Source organism: Pleurodeles waltl, chromosome 5, assembly GCF_031143425.1.
Source record: "Pleurodeles waltl isolate 20211129_DDA chromosome 5, aPleWal1.hap1.20221129, whole genome shotgun sequence".
Taxonomy (NCBI): Eukaryota; Metazoa; Chordata; class Amphibia; order Caudata; family Salamandridae; genus Pleurodeles; species Pleurodeles waltl.
In genome coordinates, this window is record NC_090444.1 from 1,308,838,918 (window position 1) to 1,308,861,868 (window position 22,951).

General features: G+C 44.4%; 1 protein-coding gene across 6 annotated transcripts in view; it reads right to left on the minus strand.

The window, feature by feature from the left end:
• USP45 (ubiquitin specific peptidase 45) overlaps positions 1-22,951 on the minus strand; it is an 883,181-nt gene that overhangs the window by 275,702 nt on the left and 584,528 nt on the right. For all 6 annotated transcript variants that reach the window (XM_069235543.1, XM_069235541.1, XM_069235545.1 and 3 more), the window contains one exon: positions 5,884-5,965. In XM_069235543.1, the coding sequence (XP_069091644.1) occupies positions 5,884-5,965 (82 nt within the window). The remainder of the gene's footprint in view (positions 1-5,883; positions 5,966-22,951) is intronic.

The window sequence follows — 22,951 nt, forward strand, 5'->3', positions numbered from 1 at the left end:
GGGTATTGACAGAGCCTGGAGAAGTTGCCAGGATAAGTTACTGGATATTTCTGGACCGCTTACTAAGATATTAGACTTGGCTGTGCAGGTTAAAGAATCGCAGGAGGTAATTGATCCTGAGATCTTGTTGGAATGGGCCCAACAAGCCGTTTGTCTTTTGGGAAATGGCAATTGTTCTATTTCTGCAGAACGTAGAAATTCCCTCCTACTTTGTATCAACCCAAAATTGACAGAATTGGCACCATCTGATGCAGGTCCTTCAGCTAATGGACTCCTGTTTGGAGATACATTTGTGAAGGACTTGGCCAAATATGTGGCCACTTTCTTGGCCCTGGACAAGGCGCAAACGTCTATTAAAATGGTAATCAATAGTGGCCTTTTTCGCAGGGCCGGACGTTTTGGAAGTCGAACGTCAGGCCGGTTCAGTCCACAGACTTCCAGACCATACTACAGAGGCAGAGGTTCCTCAGGATATCAATCCAACGCCAACTTCTATCTGGTGAAAGGTCGTGGATACAGAGGTCGCAATCCCAGAGGACCTCACAGAGGAGGACAATATAATCAAACCCCTGCTCAATCAGGTCATTCTTCTTCCTGCTCGGGAATTGGTTCTGGGGGGCAGAGTGAGTCTGTTTGTACACAATTGGTCTTGCATCACTCAAGATGTTTGGGTACTAGAAAATATTCAGGGTTATCATCTAGAGTTATATTCAAATACCGAACAGTGCTCCATTCCCCCTCCTCTCCTTTTTTCCCCAACAAGAGAGTTCTTTTATAGATCAGGAGGTCAAAGCTTTACTTCAGAAAGAGGTGATTGTACCTTTCCTTCCCCATCCCAGGGGATTCATCAGCACCATCTTTTTGGTCCTAAAGAACGGAGGGGGTTCTCGGATAGTACTCAATCTTCGTCACTTCAAATCATGGTTTGTCTATCGACATTTCAAAATGGAAGGCATTCATCTCCTTCGAGACCTTTTGCTGGAAGGAGATTGGATGGTCCGGTTAGATCTCAAGGACGCCTATCTGACCATTCCCATTTTCGCTCCTCATCAACGTTTTCTTCAGTTCTTCTGGAGAACAAGGTGTTACGAGTTCTCAGCTCTCCCCTTCGGTCTGTCCTCAGCCCCTTGGTGTTTCACCAAGATAATGCGCCCAGTCATTCAATGGCTTAGAGAGGAAGGTGTTCGTCTTATAATTTATCTAGACAACATTCTAATCATGGCGCAAGAGGAAAGTCTAGTCCTTCTCCACCTTTCATGGACAGTTCAGTTACTCCAGGATCTGGGATTTATCATAAACGCAGAGAAATACCAGTTGGTTCCAGCCCAAAAGATAGATTTCTTGGGGTTAAATAAAGACTCAATTTCGGCTCATTTGAAACTCCCCTTAACCAAGAGATTGGCCATCAAGAAGGAATTGAGGCGAGAGTTGTCTGCTCCTTCTATTTCCTTGAGGGTTCTTGCCGGATTGGCGGGCCGCCTTGCTTCATCTATTCAGGCCATATTTCTGGGTCCGACCCTCTATCGAGCCATTCAGAGAATTAAGATCTTACATCTTCGAAGGGGCCTTTCATATTTGGAGCAAGTGATTTTGTCCCAAGAAGCCCGGACAGAAATACAATGGTGGTTTACTCATATGGATGCCTGGAACGGCAGAGCATTATTTGCATCGGTTCCGGAAATTGTCAGAGTCAGATGCCAGCAGATGGGGTTGGGGAGCCAGATGTGGACAGATGGAGACAGGGGGACAGTGGTCCCCGGGGGAACTTCAAATGCACATCAACTGTCTGGAGCTTCCAGCAGGCTCATTTGCAGTGAAGACGTTGTCCCCAGCCAAAGCTCACTGTTGTATCCTTTTGAAAATGGGGGGAACCCGATCCAAGATATTAGCAGAAATTGCGAAGGACTTTTGGCATTTTTGTCTAGCCCATCAGATATCTGTCACAGTGGAATATATTCCGGGCAAAGTGAATGTGATAGCAGATTGGAACTGCCGATATCTTCGGGATGTCAGCGACTGGAGGTTACATCCCAGAGTTTTTCAATTTCTCAATCGTCTGTGCGGTCCTTTTTCAATAGACCTGTTTGTGTCACGTCTGAATGCGCATCTTCTGCGCTTTTACAGTTGGAGACCAGATCCGCAAGCTCTCAGTTACGACGCCTTCCTTCAATCCTGGTCGGAGGAACTGGCTTATGCGTTTCCCCCCTTCTCGATGATTCATCAAGTTCTCTCCCACGTCCTTCGACAGAAAGCAGAGATGGTCCTAGTGACTCCTTGTAGGAAAGTGCAATCTTGGTCTCCAGTGGTGTTGGCCCTTTGTTGCGCAGCTCCAGTGCGGATTCAAAGATCGGAGGATCTCTTGTTGGATCCGATGGGCCTTCCACATCCTCTCATTCTGGGAGGGCAGTTATCCCTCATGGCATGGAGGATTTCCAGGGATAGGAACAAGTCTCTCAGATTTCGGAGAGCACTAAATTATTTCTCACCCAATCCTTGGCCCCTAGCACGCATAAAAGGTACGCTTCAGCTTGGAAGCAATGGCTGGATTGGTGCGGTCAAAGAACGTGGTTCCCGTGGGGGCCTCTGTGCATATGATTGCGGATTTATTGTCACATTTGGCTACTCAAGGTTTAGCTTATAGAACGGTTAATAATTTCAGATCTGCCATTTCAGCGAAACATCCCAGAATTGATGGTAAACCGGTTGGTGAGCACCCACTGATTTGTAAACTTCTGCGTGGCATTAGATTGGTGCGTTCCCCCCCAACCTAAATATTCGGTTTTGTGGGATGTTAATATAATATTGAAATTTCGGGTGGCTTGGCCAGCCAATGAAGGATTATGCAGGAAACAGATGTCTCTATGTTGCTTTGTCTTATTTCATGCAGGAGAGTGTCAGATGTTAAAGCACTGGATATTGCAGGTAGAGTATTTACTCCTAAAGGAGTCTCTTTTAGAATCACCAATCGTACTAAATCGAATTCTACATGTATTTCTTATCCAAGTTTTAGAGATAATGCTAAATTATGCGTAGTTAAGTGTCTAAACGTATATGAGGATGTCACTCGTGAAGTTCGCAGGAATCCCACTGGACAGTTATTGATTTCTCTGCAGAAACCTTTTGGGCCTGTATCTTTCACGACTTTGGCCAGATGGGTTAGATGGTTACTTCAGGAAGCAGGAATTGACATTTCAATCTTTGGGGCCCATTCTGTTAGAGGGGCTATGGCTTCAAAGGCATTTAATTCAGGTTCCAGTATATGTTATTCATCGAACCCATATTTTATCAAATTTCTTTAGACATCCACATACTGCATACACTGATAGTTCCACTGAAAACATTTGTAAATTAGTAGCATCTTTCAGTCTGGGCGTTTGTGTTCTGTTTCAAATACCACTTTACTTCCGATTAATTATAACCTTATCACATGCCTTCTCTGATTTAATTCCTCTTTCTAGTGCTCATCTCGGTCAAGCCTTTCCTCCTTTTGATGATCTGGCCTGTTTTGATTTATCATGTGCAGCGTCAGTCTAGCTGGAGCCACAAGGAGCCAAGTGCCATGTATTATATACACTATCTGCAGGTCCTGTTTTTTCCAGCCAAGAAACACTTTGCATCGTAGAGTACTGAGGCCGTATTAGCAATGTTAAAAGTGAAATTAAAAGTTGCGGAATGCAATATCTGGATCACTAAAAATCCTGCTCTGACTGAGGGTGTCAGTGGCACACATGAAATGTGGCCACTTGACAGCTACTCTAAGTGTGGCATGTCTACATAGCACAGCCTAGGGTGTATTTTTGGATGGAGGTAGTTGATGGAGAAGTGCCTATGTCTTTCGTAATATTGAAAAATGTTTGATATGATGACATCTCTTTCTTGGTAGCCAACAACCGTCCTGAATCAGACAGACAACCCAAATTCTTTAGAAAACGCACAGGGGTTGAGAACTTTTCAAATGACAAAGGCCAACTAATTCAGGCAGAAAAAAAGTCTATTTCAAAGGTTAAAAATACTTTTGGCAAATTCGTGCACTCTAGCCAGAATCATGACTGGACACTTAGTGAACAAAAACGTATTTTGTCTGTAGGCACCCTTTGAAGACATAAAAATGAGAAACCTCAAGAATCGATCAGTTTAGAAAGAGCTAGTGGAAAAACATTACAAAAAAGAGCTGAAGGAAACTAGTCATGTGAACCCGAGAGAAGGTTTCAATTGACACAAAAGGGGTGACGTGTCTCTGCTAAATCTGCTAACACTTTAGATCTGTGTCCTTAGGGCCAAGATCCAGAAGACAGCCAATCAGAGGGTCAGTCGTGTCAAAAGCTATTGCCAGTTCTACCAAAATGATACCTAGACCCTGATGCCATCTACCAACAGAGAGAAGCCATGACCAAGCCCATATTCTACATAAGCCTAAAATAACGGTATGACATCTAACAGGTTATTACACTCAAGTAAACTATGTGTCTGCTGGGTGATGACATAAGCTATGATATTTTTAAGGATCTCCATTGTCGAGGGAGGACTTGTTCTGCAGTGATGGAACAACCACTCGGTTAAACAACAACACATTTGGCAAACGGAAGAACAGTGCTTAAGGCTTCAAAACAGCAGAAGTAAAGCCAGATAGTCTACTGTTCCTAAATTTGGTATCAAATGATTAGAGAAACAATATGCATACTATAACAACCTCCTCACCAACGTCAGAGTTTGAGCAGCTCGAAATAACAGATACCATAAAATGCAATTGATACAAAAAATCACAAGACATAGATAGACAAGTGGCCAAGATGGAAGATTAATGGCACTGGAATTCGCCAAGAACCTCAAGACCTTACTACCCGGAACTATTAAACTCAAAAGATGGGCCCAACAAGAAGCTAGCTTCAATCCATGTACCCTCATCTTCCCAAAACGGAAAATGAAATGGCCGAGCGAACAGCAGTGCTTTGACCCCTGCCCGAGGCCTTACCATGGGTAAAGATTTTGAGGTGGCAACGGAAGAGGAGATGATGTCAGCAGCAAAAAATGCTGGAAACTCCAAGTCATCCTGACGGTTATTAGGAAAACAGCTCAGGGACGTTAAGCAGTGAAGTGATGTGACCACTGTTAGAAAGAAAAGGGACAGTAAACGCCAATGCCTGACACAGGCAGCAAGTTCTTGATGTGCACAGGTCCGCAGACATGTCTGATGGCCATGACAAAGGAAATCAGTCAATCTAAAAAATGGAGGGTGTATTCTCAAAGCAACTGTAGGCCCTGCAATAATATGCTTACTTCCTTTGAGGGTATAAAACAACTAATACCTACTTGAGGTACCCTTCCTATTTGATGGAGCCAACTATGTCTACAAGTAATTTTGTTAAGTAATTTACGAGTGTATTCGATCACCTAGATCAGATCCATGTCATATGTGCTATCTGGAGACATGAACTTCCAATCTTTAAAGCAATAAGCCCCTTTATAGAGACAATTATACATTTAATTGCCCAAGCGACCCTCTTCAGAAAATGCGTTACTCTACCCTGAAGTGGGATAGCAGAATGTTCAATTTACCAAAAAGGTTAGAGTGTAGAGCAGATCACTAGGGAAACAATCTGGAAAAAGGGAAACTAGAAGGAGCATACATTAATCGTTAGGAACACTGATTTGATTTCCTGTTTCCAAACAGAACTGCACCCTACCTTCACATGCATTCTGAAGTACTGTTTGGTTGCTTGCTTGTAGCCAGTTACCAGTGATCCAAAAAATAATCAATAAACAAGCATATGCATGCTATCATACTTTATCATCACTATTAGGGATGAAAGCATGCCTGCATAGAAACTTAACTGACCAAGTGAATGTTTCAAATGGGTCGATTTTTAAAGCAAGCTAACTTACCTTTGACCTTCCTCTTGGTTTCTTCATCTGCTGTTTTGGTAGTCGGATTATTGAATGCTTTCAAAATGCCAGTTTGAATGCGCTGCAATATAAGTATAATATGATTTTATCCACTCATAGAAAGCAGGTGCACAAAGTGATAAGCAACTGTGATGGCAGATAACTGAGATAGAATTGTAAACTAAACAATGGGGAGGGAAAGTTCCAGCGTTCTGCAAAGCAGCTGAGCTTGGGTGCAAGGAGAGCCATGTTAGGCTAGTTCTTCAGGGTATATGTTATTCAAAAAGCAAGCTGGCAAACCTTGGACAAGTACTGGCTGTTGTCACTGGAAACACACAAAACAGATGTTACTGCAAGCTCAATGAACCCAAATACCTCATTTTTATGTCAAAGCCTGAACGACATTCCACATAATTGTTTGTGCACTATATACTTTTAACAGTAAAACTGTACGTCTGTGCAAATTTAATTGCCATTTTAACTGAAGAGGCGTTTTCTGCAATGGCAGTGAACTACCACACCATGCATACTCCCACCTTACCCCACTCCACACCACTTAACGCCACTGCACTCTACCCTGCACCACCTCACGCACCTATACTGTACCCTGGACCACTGCAACTGTCACTGCACTCTACTCTGCACCTCTCTTCTCCCCACCACTGTATGCCAATGCACCATACGCTGCACCACTTCACTCTGCGACACTGCACTCTATGCCTTTGCACTCTATGCCAATGCACTGAACTGTGTAGCACTCCACTCTGTGCCAGTACATTCTATGCCAATCCACTTATGCCACTTTGATCTACTCTGCACCATTGCACTTTATGCCACTCTACTCTACCCTGCACCACTCTACTCCGTGCCACTGCACTCAGTGCCGCTCTACTCTTTGCCACTGCAGTCAGCGCCACTGCAATCTACGCAGCACCACTCCACACGACTATAGTGTGTGCAACTCCACGGTAACTACTGCACTCTATGCCAAAGCAGTCTATGCTAATGCACTCTACACCACTGTACTCAAAATAAATGCACTCTATGCCAATCTACTCTAAACCACTACACTCTACAACGCTCTATGCCACTGCACTCTACACACTGTAGTCTACGTCACTCCACTCTATGCTACTTTATTCTACTCTGCATCCCTATACTCTACGCCACTCTATTCTCCACCACTACACTCTACATCACATGCAGCTGGACAAAGGAAACAATGTCAACCGCTGTCTCAATGGTAATCCACAAACCGGAGTTACATACCAAAATGGGAACATCCTGCCTAAGGTCCCCAACTCCCTCAGGTAAAAAAGGGTTAAATCCAGCCATACCTCTTACATTCTGAGAAAGAGAGGTACCCAGGTATTACAGATGGCACAGATTTAGCAGTGATGGCCAGTAAGCAGCCTTCCTGTTGAACCCCAGTTGGGGGTACCGGTTGGAGGAGCCATGGGGTCTCGGGTAGTCTGTCTCTGATGTCTCGGAGTCCATCCTACTATGGCTCTACAAAACTAGGACAAATAAACCCCTTTCAGCACTTGACACTCAGTGGTAGCAATGGCGAGCAGTTACATCCTTCTCAGGGAGGTATTTTGGGGGTGCACAAACTCCTAATTCACTAACCATCCAGCAGCAAAATAACAGATTGTCCTATCCAGTGCTTTACTTTCGTTAAAAAAAAGTACTGTATTACACAAGTAAAACTTTATATCAAACTATAGGTACAACTGATTTACTGGTGCTTGGGCTACTGCACCTTGGATCCTCCTCACCCTCTCCCCGGTACCCATCCTTTGTGTAATTAGACAGGTGCCACACTTCTGGGTTCGGGCTCTCAAGATCAGATATCACGCACCAGGGGCAGATCACCCTCTTTGAATAGTTGATGCACTCATTTATATCAAATAGTCCCAGTGTTACAACTCACATCACAGAAGAGTTGTTTCATTCCTCCTCAGGAGGAAGACAAGAGCCTACAGCACATGTCCTTCTCATTCCTTCTTCTAGGAGTAGACTCACTGGCTAGAGGTTCTTCCTGAGTTTGGGCAGAGCTCGTAGTGGGTAGCAGCAGAGGCTGCCACCTGGAGTTCTTTGCAGTGCTTCAGTGAATACGTAGGCCTATGGCTATCAATGACCCTGCTTATGGCTTGAGTGAGATATGGGGATTAGGATGTGAGGAGGGACACAAGTCAATGCAGCACAATCCACCCATGGCAAAGTTTATCTGATGAAGGGGCACAGTCAACTCAGGCACAGTTCTTCAGTGCAGTGGAACAGTACCCTTGGGCACAATTCTTCAATTCTAAGGCTCTGTGCACTTTGGCACAGGTTCTTGGATGAAGCTGTATAGGTCCTTGTTGCTCCTCCTGCCTTGCACCATTCATACAGAGACTGAGTCCACGCTCCTAAGGGCATGCAGACCATTCTCCTGAATCTTCTTTTTCTGGTTGACCAACACTACATGTGTTACGACTCTGTCGTCCCATTTCTAGGGGGCGCTGTAAGGGGACTCTCGGTAGCCTGGGAATCACCTTGAACACTTATCTAGAGTCCCTTGCTGACTCCTGTTTGTTTCTCTTTTCACCGTGGTATACTTGTGTAGTACTACATTTGCTTTCTGGGACTGCAAATCCCATAATGCACAGCCTGGTAGTCAGGAAAGCCTGGATTCTGTTTCCCATTGTTTTCTATGGGAGAAGTACAGTTGCTCCTTTTCACCGGATCCTCTCCTCCAAGACTTGCAGGTGTCTGAAACGACACACACCTGAGACCTCTCCTGTGCAGCCCAGCTTGGAACTGCTTATATCAGCCATTTCCTCAAGATCCCCGTCGTGCATTGGAGTTCGATTCCTTTGTGTTACAGACTCTTTGTCGGATGGTGTTCCAGTTTTGTTCCTGTTCTGTTCCAGCTTGATCCTGTTTCCTGTTTCTCTGCCCTGCTCCTGATTGTTCCAACTAGAGTCTGCTCCCTATCTCTTAGCCTTGTACCTGTTTGTTTCTTCCAGAGCCTGCTCCCTGTTTCTCTGCCCTGCTCTGTTTCAGCCTGAACCTGCTCTTTGTTTCCCAGTACCGATTACTGCTCATTTCCTACTTCCTGTATTCCAGCCCTGTCCTTGCCTATTCCAGCCAGAGCCTGCTCTCGGTTACCCAGTCCTATCTCTATTTGTTCCAGCCAGAAGTTTGCGCCCTGTTTTCAAGTCCTAGTCTTGCCTTTGCTTCAGCCTGAGCCTGTTCCCAGTTCTTGCCTCTGCCTATTAGCTTGTTCCCTTCTGTTTCTGTTTCTTCTTGGGTATTTGTGTCTGGTAAGTGTTCTATCAGTCTTCACCAGTGTATAAGTGTCCTCCTTTGTACTGGGGTTGGCTCCTGGTTTCCAGGAGGTAATTCCAGCCCCGTCCTTGTCTAGTGTTATACGTTGTCTTTCGTGCCTAACAGTGACAGTGTGCTATCGCTGTTTTCTCAGGAATCGCCACTGTTTTTCCAGCTGGACCCACAAGAGCGTGTCTTGGGTATGTAAGTACTATCCTTGTTTGTGCTCTAGGGTCCAGAGACAGAATCATTTCTGCTGCCTCCTTTATATGGGGCTGGCAGGGTGACTATCTGTAAGAGCAAACTGCACAAAGGCATTGACATTCCCTGTCACTGTGGGAGGTTCTGCGCCTTACTCTGTGTACAACCACAGCATGTTTGTCCATTAGTAATCTGTTTCCTCTCTGTTCAAACAAGGGTTGTTCTGCTTTTACTTTCCTGTGCCTGTCCATAGCTGTCCTTTCCGTGTATGCCTTTAGCTGCTCTTCTGCCCCAGTACACTACATCTTTAGGATATTCGGTGACCTCAAGGGGTGTCCCAACCAGAGTCCTGATCAGACCTGCCTGAAACCGTGACAACATGAGGGGTCAGGATGCCACTGGCTCTCCGTCAACAGTCACGCCTCCTGCAGGACTGGGCAGACTGCTTGCCTCTCTCAGCAGAGGCTTTGGATTCTAGGTGCTTCTGGGCAGAACAGCTTCTTCCATCCAGAAAAGACTTGAGGTGCTATTCCATCACCTCTAAGAAGCTGGTTGTCAGGCAGACACCAGTTCTAGTTGCACAGCAGTCCTCATATTACTCTGTGGAGGATTACCTTTCTTTGTTGAAGAGTACTCAGAACTGGAACAACAAGTGGGTCATTGGCTCTCACTTTTATTCAGTTAAGGTAGACAGGAAAGTAGAATCGCTGCTATTTCAAAACCTAATTGGAATGGTCCATTTTTTAAGGTGTTCACTCCAGGCTGCTTTCCAAGCACATGCTAAGGGTAGAAAGATGCTACCCACAGCACAGTAGTCTCCTGCCCTTAGCACCCACAACAGATGCACAAAGAGGTGTGAGATCTCTGCACCTGGCTATCCACAGTCACACTGCACAGTGATCATAGAAGAGACAAAGGCAAGTCCCATCTAAAGGGATCCCTTTTACCTTAAGAAGAGAGGTTCCTTTCATCCTATCATCAATCATATGGCAGTGCCACAGGAAGACTAATCAGCAACCACTTTAAGCAAAAAAAATTCTAAAGAAGCTTTGTCTCCCTTGTCTCGATTTCAGTGTGAAAGTCACCTCCTTCTTCAGGAGTGTCAACTGTACAATTACACTGTCAGGGAAAATAACTTCAACTCCATCCTGTGCAAGTGAACTGGTCAGGAGTTCCAAAATAGAACCCACAGGCATCCATTACTCTAGCTAACACGTACATACAATGTATTTATCACAAAGACCACATACACATATACATAAACATGCATAACATACATTTGAGATGTTATGGCAGGGATCTGAGTTAGCGCATAGAAGCAACATTTTACATGAGTGGGCCAGTAGGCCTCCACTCCAGTGATATAGGTAAAAAGGTCTGGTCACAACTATGGATTCACAACACTGCAACAACCGCTCTACATGCTCTAACCACAACAGGGGCAGTAGTTCACTGTCAGTAAATGAGAGAAGGCTTGCTTTACCCCACCAGGCCCTCATGACCTCACTCATGTCAAAGGCCAGGCCTAAGCCTCTGCACATATACCAGATCAGTGTGAGGCAAGGGCCGAAAAAAAAAAAAAAGGATGACATATACTCACTATTGGGCTCTCTAGGGAGGGAAACACAACTGTACACTATGCAGTAAGGGGCACAAGTCTATTGTACTAGGGATCATCAATCCTATAACGGAAATAGAAACTTCCTTTGCATTAGCCGTCATTCGTAAACCTCAAAGTAAACCACAGAGTTCATCATGCCCAAATATACAATTTATGAGTGTGAGTACAGAACTAGCAGGGCGATTCGGTTTAATGCTGGTTTCCTAGACAGTAAAAAAAAAGTCCATCTATATCCTGCTGATTTTGCAAAATATGATGTGGGTCTGCTCCTGTGCAACTGTACCCTAAGAAACGGTTCTTCAATGAGCCACAAAATCTGTAAACAAAGCTTTTGCAAACAATTTCTTCCACTAGGCTTCATTCTCAGGGACTCACTTCTTGATCCCTCAATTCTTTGTCCAGTGACAGAGGCCCTCTGACTAAGTGCCATTAATACTATTAGTATCAAAAACGGAGAAACCGAGGATGGTTTTGGCTGCCCAACCCGATAGTGCTTCAGTATCATTGTTGCACCAAGCCACCTCCTAAAGATGACAGAGGAGACTTTCTGGGACACAGAGTTGGGATAATTTAAATTCCACAGTATTGCATGTAGCCACTATATTTCTATGGATACACTATACAAGACCTCCTTAAGCAATATTCCACCAGAAATATTGTTTTGTGCTTTTGCACTATGGCAAGGAATCCTAGTATTAGAAGTTCAACCACTCCAGCAAAGTGCATTGCATAACACCCCTACCCAACCAATAACACATGCTGAAGTATGCTGTGCTATACTGTAGCATTACAGTAGCGCAGTAGCTATATTTCGGTACAGATGTGTCACGGTGGGGGAAAGAACCATCGGAGACTTCGAAATAAGTGCCAAAAAGAGGATTTATTTCGGTACTAGACATGGGATAGTGGCAGCATCAGAAAAGCTGTTGTTACCACCACATAGTCCTCCCAACTGTCCCCTTGCGTGCATCTCATGCCAAAACCTGCATCACCATACAACCGGGTTCTGGAACGCTCGGCACACACAGGCACTCGTCGAACATGCTGGACATAACAAGAGGACTTATTCTCACCAAGAAAAAACAAGCAATAAGGTTTGGCTTTATCAGCTATGATGTTTTTCCTTTTCTTTCTGTTTTTGTGAACAAAAGCAATCAATTTTAAAAGTGAAAAACTAATTTTAAAAAATGCAGAATTCTACAGGTGGTGTGTATATATGTGCAAAAGAAAGTACATAAAAATGACCCAGTGCAAAAATAAATGAAAAAACAAGAATAAAAGCAGAATAGAAGTACCTTCTAAGTGGATGTGTAGATGTGCAAGAGAAAAATTGGGTCACGTACAGTGAAGACAGCCAGTGGTTAGTATGCTGACCACTGCCCATGCTGTAGGCTACGGTGGGAAAAATGTTAACGACACTTGAACAGAACCTCCAGATGTATATATAGTTTAGTATTCTGACAGTTTTACATAGCACTATCACAGCCCAAAGTGACAGCCATATATTACACAGTGTTTTTTTTAAAGACTTGGGACGTTATGTGATTTGCCTAGAATAACAGGATTTTTAGCCGCATTCCAAAGTCGGCTCCTCTTCTTGTTGTTAACCCACATCTCCTCACAGTATGTTATATTAATATATAATATTTCACTATGATTGTTTTTAAACATGAGGCAGGGAGCCCAATAAAAGCTGTATATATGCCTGATCTAAAAACGTTAATAAATATGTCACAATTATCCTAGTGTTACCCGTCAACCCAAAATCTCTCTATTCAACGCCATCCTTCTTTGTTAACAGTCCTCTATAGGCAGACATCAATAACCAACTACTGTCTCATCTCACTCTCTAAGCTGGACCGGAATCCCACTGCCATAATGTTGTATCGCCCAATTTGACTTCTTAACACAGATTAGAAACTTTAGGCCAATATACTTTCCAACAGTCAGGTCTCCTTGGTACCAACGCTGGTACACCCTGATCAGAACAGGTCTGTCCCATCCCGAAATACCTCTCTGACCCTGCGGGGGTTCTTTAGAGTCCAGGAACATGCCCACAGCCTGTACACCATTGGGCTGCCTTGGGCTGGATTTAGATAAAGCATTTGACTCCATGGAGTGGGCATTTCTGTTTGCGGTCCTCCTCTGCTACAGATTGGGTTACAGATTCATTCAACTCGTCAGACTCCTTTACAACCACACTCTTGACAGCAAGAGTCAAAACTGGGGCTCTAAGCTCCGACCCCATCAGGATTCACCAAGGAACCCGACAGGGATGCACACTGCCCTCCTCTCTTCTCCCTCACCACTGAACCACTAGCAGTCACCCTCCGTATTGCATAGCCAGGATTGGGGGATCCCACTAGAAGAAGGTTTGCACTCAGTTACACTTTATGCTGACGACCTGCTCCTATACCTATGTGACATACATGAAATCTCCCCTGACTGGGCACCCATATTTCACAGGCTTGCAACAATTTCAAGCCTTTCGGTTAATTGGACAAACTCATGCCTTTACTCCTTTAATGCTGCTACCCCCAAACCTGTCTTCCTTCTAAATGGCACCTGGCTGACATGACAGCCCGTGACGTTTCATATGTGGGCATTCATGTTTACAGTGAACCTGCTGACTTTGATGACAATCTCACCCAGACGGTGTCCTCACTGCAGTCACGGAGAGTGTTCTAGAAAACACTCCCTCTGTCCATTGCAGGGCAGATAGCACTCGTCAAGATGGTGATGCTGCCCAGTTTGTTATAATATTTTGCTAATCTCCCCCTTTACATTCCTAAATCTTGTTTTCAAACACTTGAGAAACTCTCAAAGGAATTCCTCTGGCACAACAAATGTTGTAGAGTGGCACTTAATAAACTGTACTTGCTGACAACTGAAAGTTGTCCCAAACTTTGAGCATTACTACCTGGCCTCACAGCTACAATGAATGGCTCGCTGGCTGGCAGGATTCCAGCAGGCTGAGACTGCCATGATTTCCCCCGCCTAGAGCTTGTCTCGCATACTGCACCTTTACCACCTCTGCACTAACATACCATCCCCAATCCCTGAACTGCTAGGCGTGCCACACCGATGCTATTAACGGAGCCTTTTGCTCACTAAGGCAGCCTAGCCATATGTCCCAGCACTACCTCTCTTGGGCACCCCATGAGAAAACAGGCCACCTCCACGAGGGAACTTGCTACTGAGCAAGATGTAGGTTTGCACACAATATGGGATCTTTACTGCGACTGCTCCCTCTTACCCTTTGAGGCCCTAGTTGCAGATGAGGGACTCCCTCCTGGTCATTTTCTACTACACAGCTCTGTACCTGGAGCTTTAGATGCATGCTGGGGCAGCAGGCAAGGGGAACGTCCGATACATCTCACTATGCACACACGTTGCACTTTCATCAACTCCTTTGCACCATCGCTGGGAGACAGACTTAGGTTGCCCTTTTAATGATAACAAATGGGTTGCTTTTCTAAAATACCCAGCACTGGTCCTGCACAATAATAAAAACGGGGTGTAATATGAGGAAATGGCGCTCAAAGTACTAGTCTGCCAGTATAATTATTGGGGAAACCCCACAAGGGAAACACCCAACCCTCAGAGGTCCTAAACCTCACACTAATAATACATTGCACAATGGGGTGACCCCTAGAAAAACACTGATAACAAATATTTACACAACTCGTAATGTAAAGATGATACTATCCATCAAAGTCTCCTCAAGTACATAAATGTAATAAAGTAACCCAAAACAATATTATGAGTATAGAACAAAGGGAAGAAAACTGTAACATCAGTAGTCCATGATTATTCAAATTAACAGATTACAACCAACTTTCGGTTACGCTTAATAAAGCAATTAGTCCACGGTATTTGATGAAAAATGTTTATTTGTTGAGCGATCTTTGATCCAAATTGTTCATATGTCCAAATTCAAGCCACATTCTGGTTACAAGACGTTCAAGCCAACACGTGTTTCGTCTTTGGGAATGAATAACATCCCTAAACGACTTCTTCAGGGCTAAAAAGTCATAGATAACACACATGAGTAATGGCCAATATGCTCAATCGTCAAATAACATATAAGTGCACCCAAGTGTGCATGCATAACCCTGCACAATACCTGTTTCTGCCTTTTTCAATATTACATACTTCGCAAAAGCTTATCTTACTCCAGATAAAATAAGGTGCTATTATCACCGTACTAATGCAGTCTGACCCCCCTGCATTCTACCTGATGCCGGTCTAGTGTGCAAGATCCCCCCCTTCACCACTACTGGCTGGGTGAGACAAGGCACTTGGCCAACTGTACAGAGTGACCCGTGCCACACACTTGGGAGGTATGTCTGCTAGGCCTTTGCCACAGGGACACAAATATAGAGCCATCCCCCGGTTTATCGACCTGGGGCTCCTCCTAGCCAGACAACTGATCACCCGTAAATGGAGATCACCTGTGTCCCCGGTGATTACCGCCTGGGGACTCTCCATGCGGGTCTGAGCTGAAGGCACTGCCCTGCACAGAGAAGACACACGAGGTCTGTGCAAATACCCTCATGCAACCAGTTGGGAGGCAATGCTGGGCAATTTTCAAATTGCTTTGTTACCTTTCAATGATGCAGCCAGGGAGGCTCTGACTCCTGAAGGTCCGGGCGCCTCTCCTGTCACCAGTCTTCCATCGTGAACACCTACTGCTTTCCCCTGAAAGTATTCACTCCCCCAAACCATTTGTTATTTTGTATGTAGTTCCTCTTTAATGATGCTAACCTTTTTTCCTCCTTCAATGTCGTGAAGCAGACTTGATGTATACTTTGACAAGTTTTTGTTTACCATTGGGTTTACTGAGTCTTCAACTCATTGCCCTGATAATCTCTGTTGTTACTTTTGAAAACAATATATGTTATGGAGATGCTACATATGTCTATAATACGTACACAAATGCAATAAAAAGATTCAAACAAAACAACAACCAACTACAGTCAGAGGGTAAAATAAAATAAAACATTAACTGTAGGTGACAGTAAAGCCCTAAGAAATTATCAGTGGGTGGGGCTGCTGCCAGACAGAACTAAACATTTTATTTTCATAAAAGGAGCTCTTCGCTCTATGTATTTTACATTTTACATTAGGAAGAAGGTAGATATGGTGTAAGCCCTCATCTTCATTACAGTTAGACTGTTCTGGGAAGCAACATTTGAGACTCAGGATACAAATCTCCAAAGCAGGAGGTCTAATTTTTTCCTTTTCCTCCAGGACGGTTGATGTGTTTCGGCCAGTTAACAATGATAGGCCTCCTCAGGACACTAATAGGGGTCCTTAAAATTACCTGCCCAAATTTATTTCCTGCTATGCATATGCATGTGCTCCATCAAGGACGTTGTCAGGTCAAAAAAGGTTTGCTTTCAAAATATCACAAGTGGGGTCGGCTAAACCTGTACCCACAAAATAAAAGGAAGGGAGAAAAACTGATGCCTCCCAGAATCACATGATTTTAGAAAAAGTGCTTGGCTCATGTTATACGGTTTAATTAATTTTATTATTTTTTAGAGCCTGCAACCTACTAGCACACAATGCAAAGCACTCTTTCCTTAAGGGTGCCACCTTGGTCTTCAGCACTTCTGTGTCCTTTCCTCTGACATGCATTGCCTACTCGCAATTCACAAGATAAGCACACAGGTGTTTCTGCCCTTTCTCTACAACACACTCACTCAGAATTGAAAGGTTCCATCAGAGGCAGCCCCACCTCCCCATTAGGGCAGAGGAGCATCATCCCCTGCTGCCATTGCAACATATGTGAAAAATAAAAATTACTTACCATTTTTTTATTTTTCACTGCTCCCAGCCTGAGCAGTGTTTGGGGGAGGGCATTGCTGCTGACTGGCAGCAGGGGAGCGGTGCTCACTCCACCCGTTTACACTGCGCATGGCAGTTTGGCCGACTGTCTTGAGCCGGAGAGCCTCAAATGCCCAGTGCAAACTTCTCCACTGAGCAGTCTGAGATAGCTGGATGGAGAGCAGGCACAGGCCCCCTGTGCCTTCTGGGGCATCGAGGCAGCCTGCTCCAGCCAATCCCAGCCTGATTTGGAGAGGGGAGCTGCTTGAGACTCCAGGAAAACAACGAGGTGCAGAAGGAGGAGAGTGGATGTTTTGGTAATGTCATGGGGGGATTCCAGAATGCGTGGAGGTCAAAAAGGCAGTTACGGGGAAGAGAGACGGTGCGAGTGACAGTAGGCTGTGGAGCAGATTGATGCCACGTTGTTTTAATACAATAAACTTCAAGTTGAACTTCTCAAGGATGATGTATTCATTGATGACGGCGGCACTTGAGTGGGGAAGTATATTTTTCTTTTTTTTTTGGCCCACTGACAGGCACTGTGAGAAACTCACATTGCATTTAGCTTTAATTCCAGAGCTCTTAGTCACGGCTCATCATAATAATGAGCCATGACTAAGAGCTTTGGAGTTTGAGCCTAAAGGCACTGTGTGTTTTTTTTACAGTGCCTACCACCGGACTGCGGCTCGATGACTCTCCACTGTTATAGGTCATGGGCCGCTACTGGGTTCTATAGGAACAGAATCAAACAACCATACTTAGGCTCTTATTAAAAGTGGCCTTTTAATTCCGATAGGGCAGGTAACAAGAGTTGCAGATCATATCGCACTTTTTAGAGCTGAATGAAAACTGAGGACGTCTTACTTATACATCAGTATTTCAGCTGCTGAGGATAGCTGAAATCGTAGTGTGAAAATCTACCAAAAAAAGAATTATTTGGAGAACATTACTAGGGATTACTCACTCTTGATATTCCTGATTGAACCTCGGGCCCCACCCATTATGGGCGTATTTTCCCCTCTCCTGGAGTTAGAATTACTCCCAACATCAGTTTATCTGGGGATAGGTACATTTTGTCCCATTTTATGAGCCACTCATAATAAGGGCCTTGGTGGAAATGTGAGCCATTATATTTTTACTGACTTGCTCAATCTTGCTAACACAAGTCCAATTCATATTTAAAAGAAATGCAGTAGCTGGGAATTCAATCTGTGTACTATTTACATGTGTATTATGAGTAAATTTCTAAATGTACACCCCTTCTAATAATAAACCTTGACAGTCTGACCTCGCTTCCCTCTGCAGTCAATGTCCAAAAAGGAGAGTCTTGGCATTTCAGTGAGATATTCAGTACTACCAGGCCCATGTCTCCGAAACATGTATGCAATGCTGGTTACCAGGATTGTGCAGTACCTCAGCCTGACAGTCAGTCGATGTTCAAAATTTGTAAGCAATAGTTCATGGTGTTAATTGAGTTTATTTCTAAATTTAGAAGAATTACTGTACCACCCAGATGTGGAGGTGAGGTGAGGGCGGTTGTTTGCAAGGTCAAAAGGTGGAAACTCACTGTCCCGATTTGTCACAAGCATCAGGTTAATCTCCAGTTTACTTTAGTGTATATATAGCAAATGTATATATTCCTGAGCCACCTTATAATCTTGTAGCATTTGAAGATTTGCAACCTTATACAAAGAACTCGAATTGTGGGTTCTTGTTGTGTTTAAAGGCTGACAGTTATAACGTCACTGTGTGGCCTGGAATACAAGTCAGGGTTCAAGAATCAACTTTGAGATTGAACCACAATCGGCTCAACATTAACCCTGGAATACAACCCATGTGGGTATAGATCAGAATTTGATTCACAATTTAACAAAGTGCAGCTTCACTGGAGATTACTTTGATTACAACCCTTCAGGCATATTATGTTCAACAAGGCTGAAATTCCAATTACCACAACTGAACAAACAAGTTACATAATGCCAAGCTATCCCACCTGTAGAGGTGCTCTTGCTGTTTGTCAAATGAAGGCGAAGGTCGCTCGCATCGCACAACTCACAAACACGCATGAGCAGGAACGTGATCGCGCATGGGCTCTGGAGTAAAGGCTAATCGTATGCCGGGACTGGCACCCTGGTAATATGCAGGACGAGCCTATCATGGCCCTACACCATTCTGTGAAATTGCTGCTTACTCACAATCTTCTGAACAGATCTGGTGCAAACGTGAATACAAAAAAGGTAGGATTATTTGCACACTGTACCAATGTACTTAATTACTGCTGTGCGTTGTTTTTTTTAATTGAGTAAAGCTAGTGATAATCTGTACTGTTAATTTGACTCATCATAGCCTGTACTTCCTGTCCTAAGGGTCCATTTCATTCACACTAAAGTCATAATTACAAGTGACTTATGATTCTACAACAGCCGGACAACATACTAAAGGCACTATAGATTGTAAACGTCTCTCCTCACTTTGATTCATTTATCCACGTCCTACAACATTATAGATTTCTTTGTACACAGTCTGTCCACGGTCTTTTCTTTTCTCTACAATTGTTGATGCTTTTCTATGTGCTGAAAAGATGGGAAACAACCTTTTACCCAGTAGTGTTCCCACATGCCGTTCAGTGGCACTGTGCAGCTCCGCTTGGACTTTATTCCACCCAGAAGTGATGAACAGAACCGCATATGTGCGCCACCCCTACATTCTGGCATCAGTTTCTTTCTTGACTCTGTCTACACCATCGGACGCAGAGCCCAAAAACCAATTAGAGCACCACGGTGCAAATCCCAGGGCTGGGGATAATTTTAGATGGAAAAAAAGATCGGTCTACAGAATAAGTAAGTGGGAGGACAGTGAGGAATCAGAGGTTAGATAACAGTAACCGCCGGAAAGAGCATAACTGAAAGTCAGAAACTTGTTGTTCTGATGAAAACTTCTAACTGCGGGTGCCTCAACTATAGAATAGATGCCAAAGCAGTACCTGCCAAGGCGGTGGGTCTGTGGAATGATTCAGATCAAAAAGTACTGCAGAACTGAAAGGGCACATGGCCCCTCTCTAAGGCCTGGCTATCAAGATAGTTGTGCTTCATGGATGCGTACACTGATGCCCCCTTCACAGCCTGACAGATATCCAGAACAGGCTCTCGCAGTGCCAAAGCAGTGGTAGCAGCCTTGGCCCTGGTGGAATTGTCTTTCAGTCCCTCTGGAGGCTGCTTCTTGGCCCGTGCATATCTGAGCTTAATGCAGCTTTGCCCCAGAAAACCCCACAAAGAATTGATCAATCAGCTGATGGTCTCCGATGCAATTGATATAGAAGCTCATGGCTTTGTTAGGGTCCAGCCAATGGACTCTCTCCTCCTTCAAAGGGTGAGACAGAGCAAAGAACAATGGAAGGGTAATGGACTGTCCGACATGAAAAGGTCCTCAACACCAGCTTGTTCTGAAAAAAGATGCTGCAGGGCAACTGCACTGAGACAGCCTGAAGCTCATTCACGTGACCAACAAGTTATCATGACAGGGAATACAATATTCAGAGTCAAGAGACATAAAGGGCAGCTGTGCGTCAGCTCTAAGGGAGTGCATATGAGGAGAGTGAGGACCAAATTAACATCCCAATGTAGAATCACAAAGGGTTTGGTGGACAAATGTTTCAAACGGTTGATAAACATCATCACGAGAGGTGATTTAAAAAAGGATGACCAGTTCTGCAAATGTAAAAATGCCTAAAGGGCCAACAAGTAACCTTTAATAGTGCCCACTGAAAATCCTTGCTAGCCCAGAGGTAAAACAAATACCAAGACCTCCAACAGTCTGGCTTATCATGCAGCTGCCATTTTTTGCCACAAATGTATCCGAGCTGTTGTGGGACACCTGGCCACGAGTATGAGATTCACAACTTCGAGTGGGAAATTGAATGCAGTCAACTGTCGCTGCTCAATCTTACTGAGGTGTAGATTGTACAGGCCTGGGAGCAGAACTTTGCCCTGCTGCAACTAAAAATCTTACCATAGTGGTAGTCAGATCGGAGGCCAGATGCTAATGTCTAAAAGCTCCAGGTACCACTCTCTCCTGGCCCAATCCGGAGCCACTAAGATAACTTGGGTCCCATTTGTTCCTGATCTTCTTCAGAACTCATGGCAGAGGAGGCAGAAAGGCATATAGGAATCCAATGGTGTAATCCAGTGCACAAAAGTTTTGCTATCTCAATGTTACAGAAAAAATCGAACTTGCAGCCGCCATTTTGTTTGTCGCTTGGGCTGAGGGAGGGATCAATAAAGTGTAAAAACACATAAGGGGTCAGGAGATAGGTATCCTGACCCCATAGAACACATGGAGGGGTCCCTGAGGGACCCCTCAAGAACAAGAAACTGACCAAATCTTTTTTTTCTGACCTACGTGAGGACCCGCGGATCCCCTGCGGTGATCAGTGCAACCCCCAGTGTAACTTTGCAATGGATCCACGGATCCAAAGCAGATTGAAAAAAAATAATTAGTCCCACTCACCCACCAAACCCCCACTACTCATGGCCAACAAAGGCTGTGTGCAGCCTTTGGCCAAACCCCGCTGAGCAGTCGTGCACGGAGGTGGTTGTATTAACACACAGTAATTATATATTACTTTACATTAAAAACCATACCAATTTACTGAAAACAATAAAGGTTACAAGGACATTATAGTTAAGGTCATGTTTTACCCACACAAAACCATAGAAATTCATCTGCTATAGCTACAGTTATCTGAAGAAACTATAACTCATAACGTTAAGTATCTTAAGGCCACAAGTTATAGTTTCCTAAACATAAGTATAACTATAACCGCTGAATCAGGCAATTTCTCTGATGTGCAGAGTAAGTGTGTGAGAGGTTGTTTCACAAACTGTTGCCATGGAACTGCACATTATACTTGTGCTGCTTTACTGCATGGTCTAATTGCTAGGAAAAAAAACTGCACGCTAATGGTTAAACTTATACTTAACAATGCATTAGAAGATGTGAAAGATTTACATGTCTATACATGATGTGCTGCTCATAAAGTACAAGTTTCTTACCTTCGGTAACAAAATATCTGGTAGAGACATATTCTAATTGCAGATTCCTTACCTTAGAATTTCCCCCAGGCATCAGACTGGATCCTGAGATTTTTCTTCGAGCAATACCCTTGCGCGTTGGCAGGTGGCGTCAGTTGACTCCGCGGGCGTCGTTGGCATCGTGGTCGCCGTGATGACATCAGGAGTACTATATAGACGCCACCCTCACGCAGTGACGTCAGTTTCTTTTAACGACTTTCCACGCCAAAGCGCAGACCTACTAAGAACACTGAGATTGGTGTGCCAGAGCTAAGGACCTGAAAGGGGGAATCCTTGTCCCTAGAAATCAGTTCGCAAGCGGGGAAGATGGGTGGGCCGTAAGGAATCTGCAACTAGAATATGTCTCCACCAGATAATTTGTTACCAAAGGTAAGTAACTTGTACATCTGATAGAGACTTCTAGTTGCAGATTCCTTACCTCAGAACAACAATGCCATCCTCGGTGGTGGGCTGTGAACCAAGATCTTACTAGGAAGTCCTGCAGGACTGATCGACCAAAATAGCCGTCCCGACGGACATGACTGTCTAGGCAGTAGTGCTTGGCAAACATGTGCAGGGACGCCCACATAGCTGCCTGACAGATATCCAGGATAGGAACTCAGTGGAAGCAGCAGTTGCTCTGGTGAAATGAGCACGCAAGCCTTGAGGAGGTTGCTTTTTGGCCAAAGCGTAGCACATTTTGATGCAAAGAAGCACCCATCGAGAGATGGTACGCTTTTGCACCGCCTTCCCTTTTATCGCACCCACATACCCAACAAAGAGTTGATCGTCCATCCGGAAATCTTTAGTACGATTGAGGTAGAATGCCAACGCTCTTTTTGGGTCCAGATGGTGGAGTCTCTCCTCCTCATGGTAAGGATGTCGGGGTGCGTAGAAAGTAGGCAGAGTGATGGACTGGCCTACATGAAAGGGTGTGACCACGTTAGGAAGGAAGGAAGTCCTAGTGCGCAGCATGACTTTGTCAGAGTGCACAGACAAGTATGGAGGTTTTGAGGAAAGGGCCTGAAGCTCA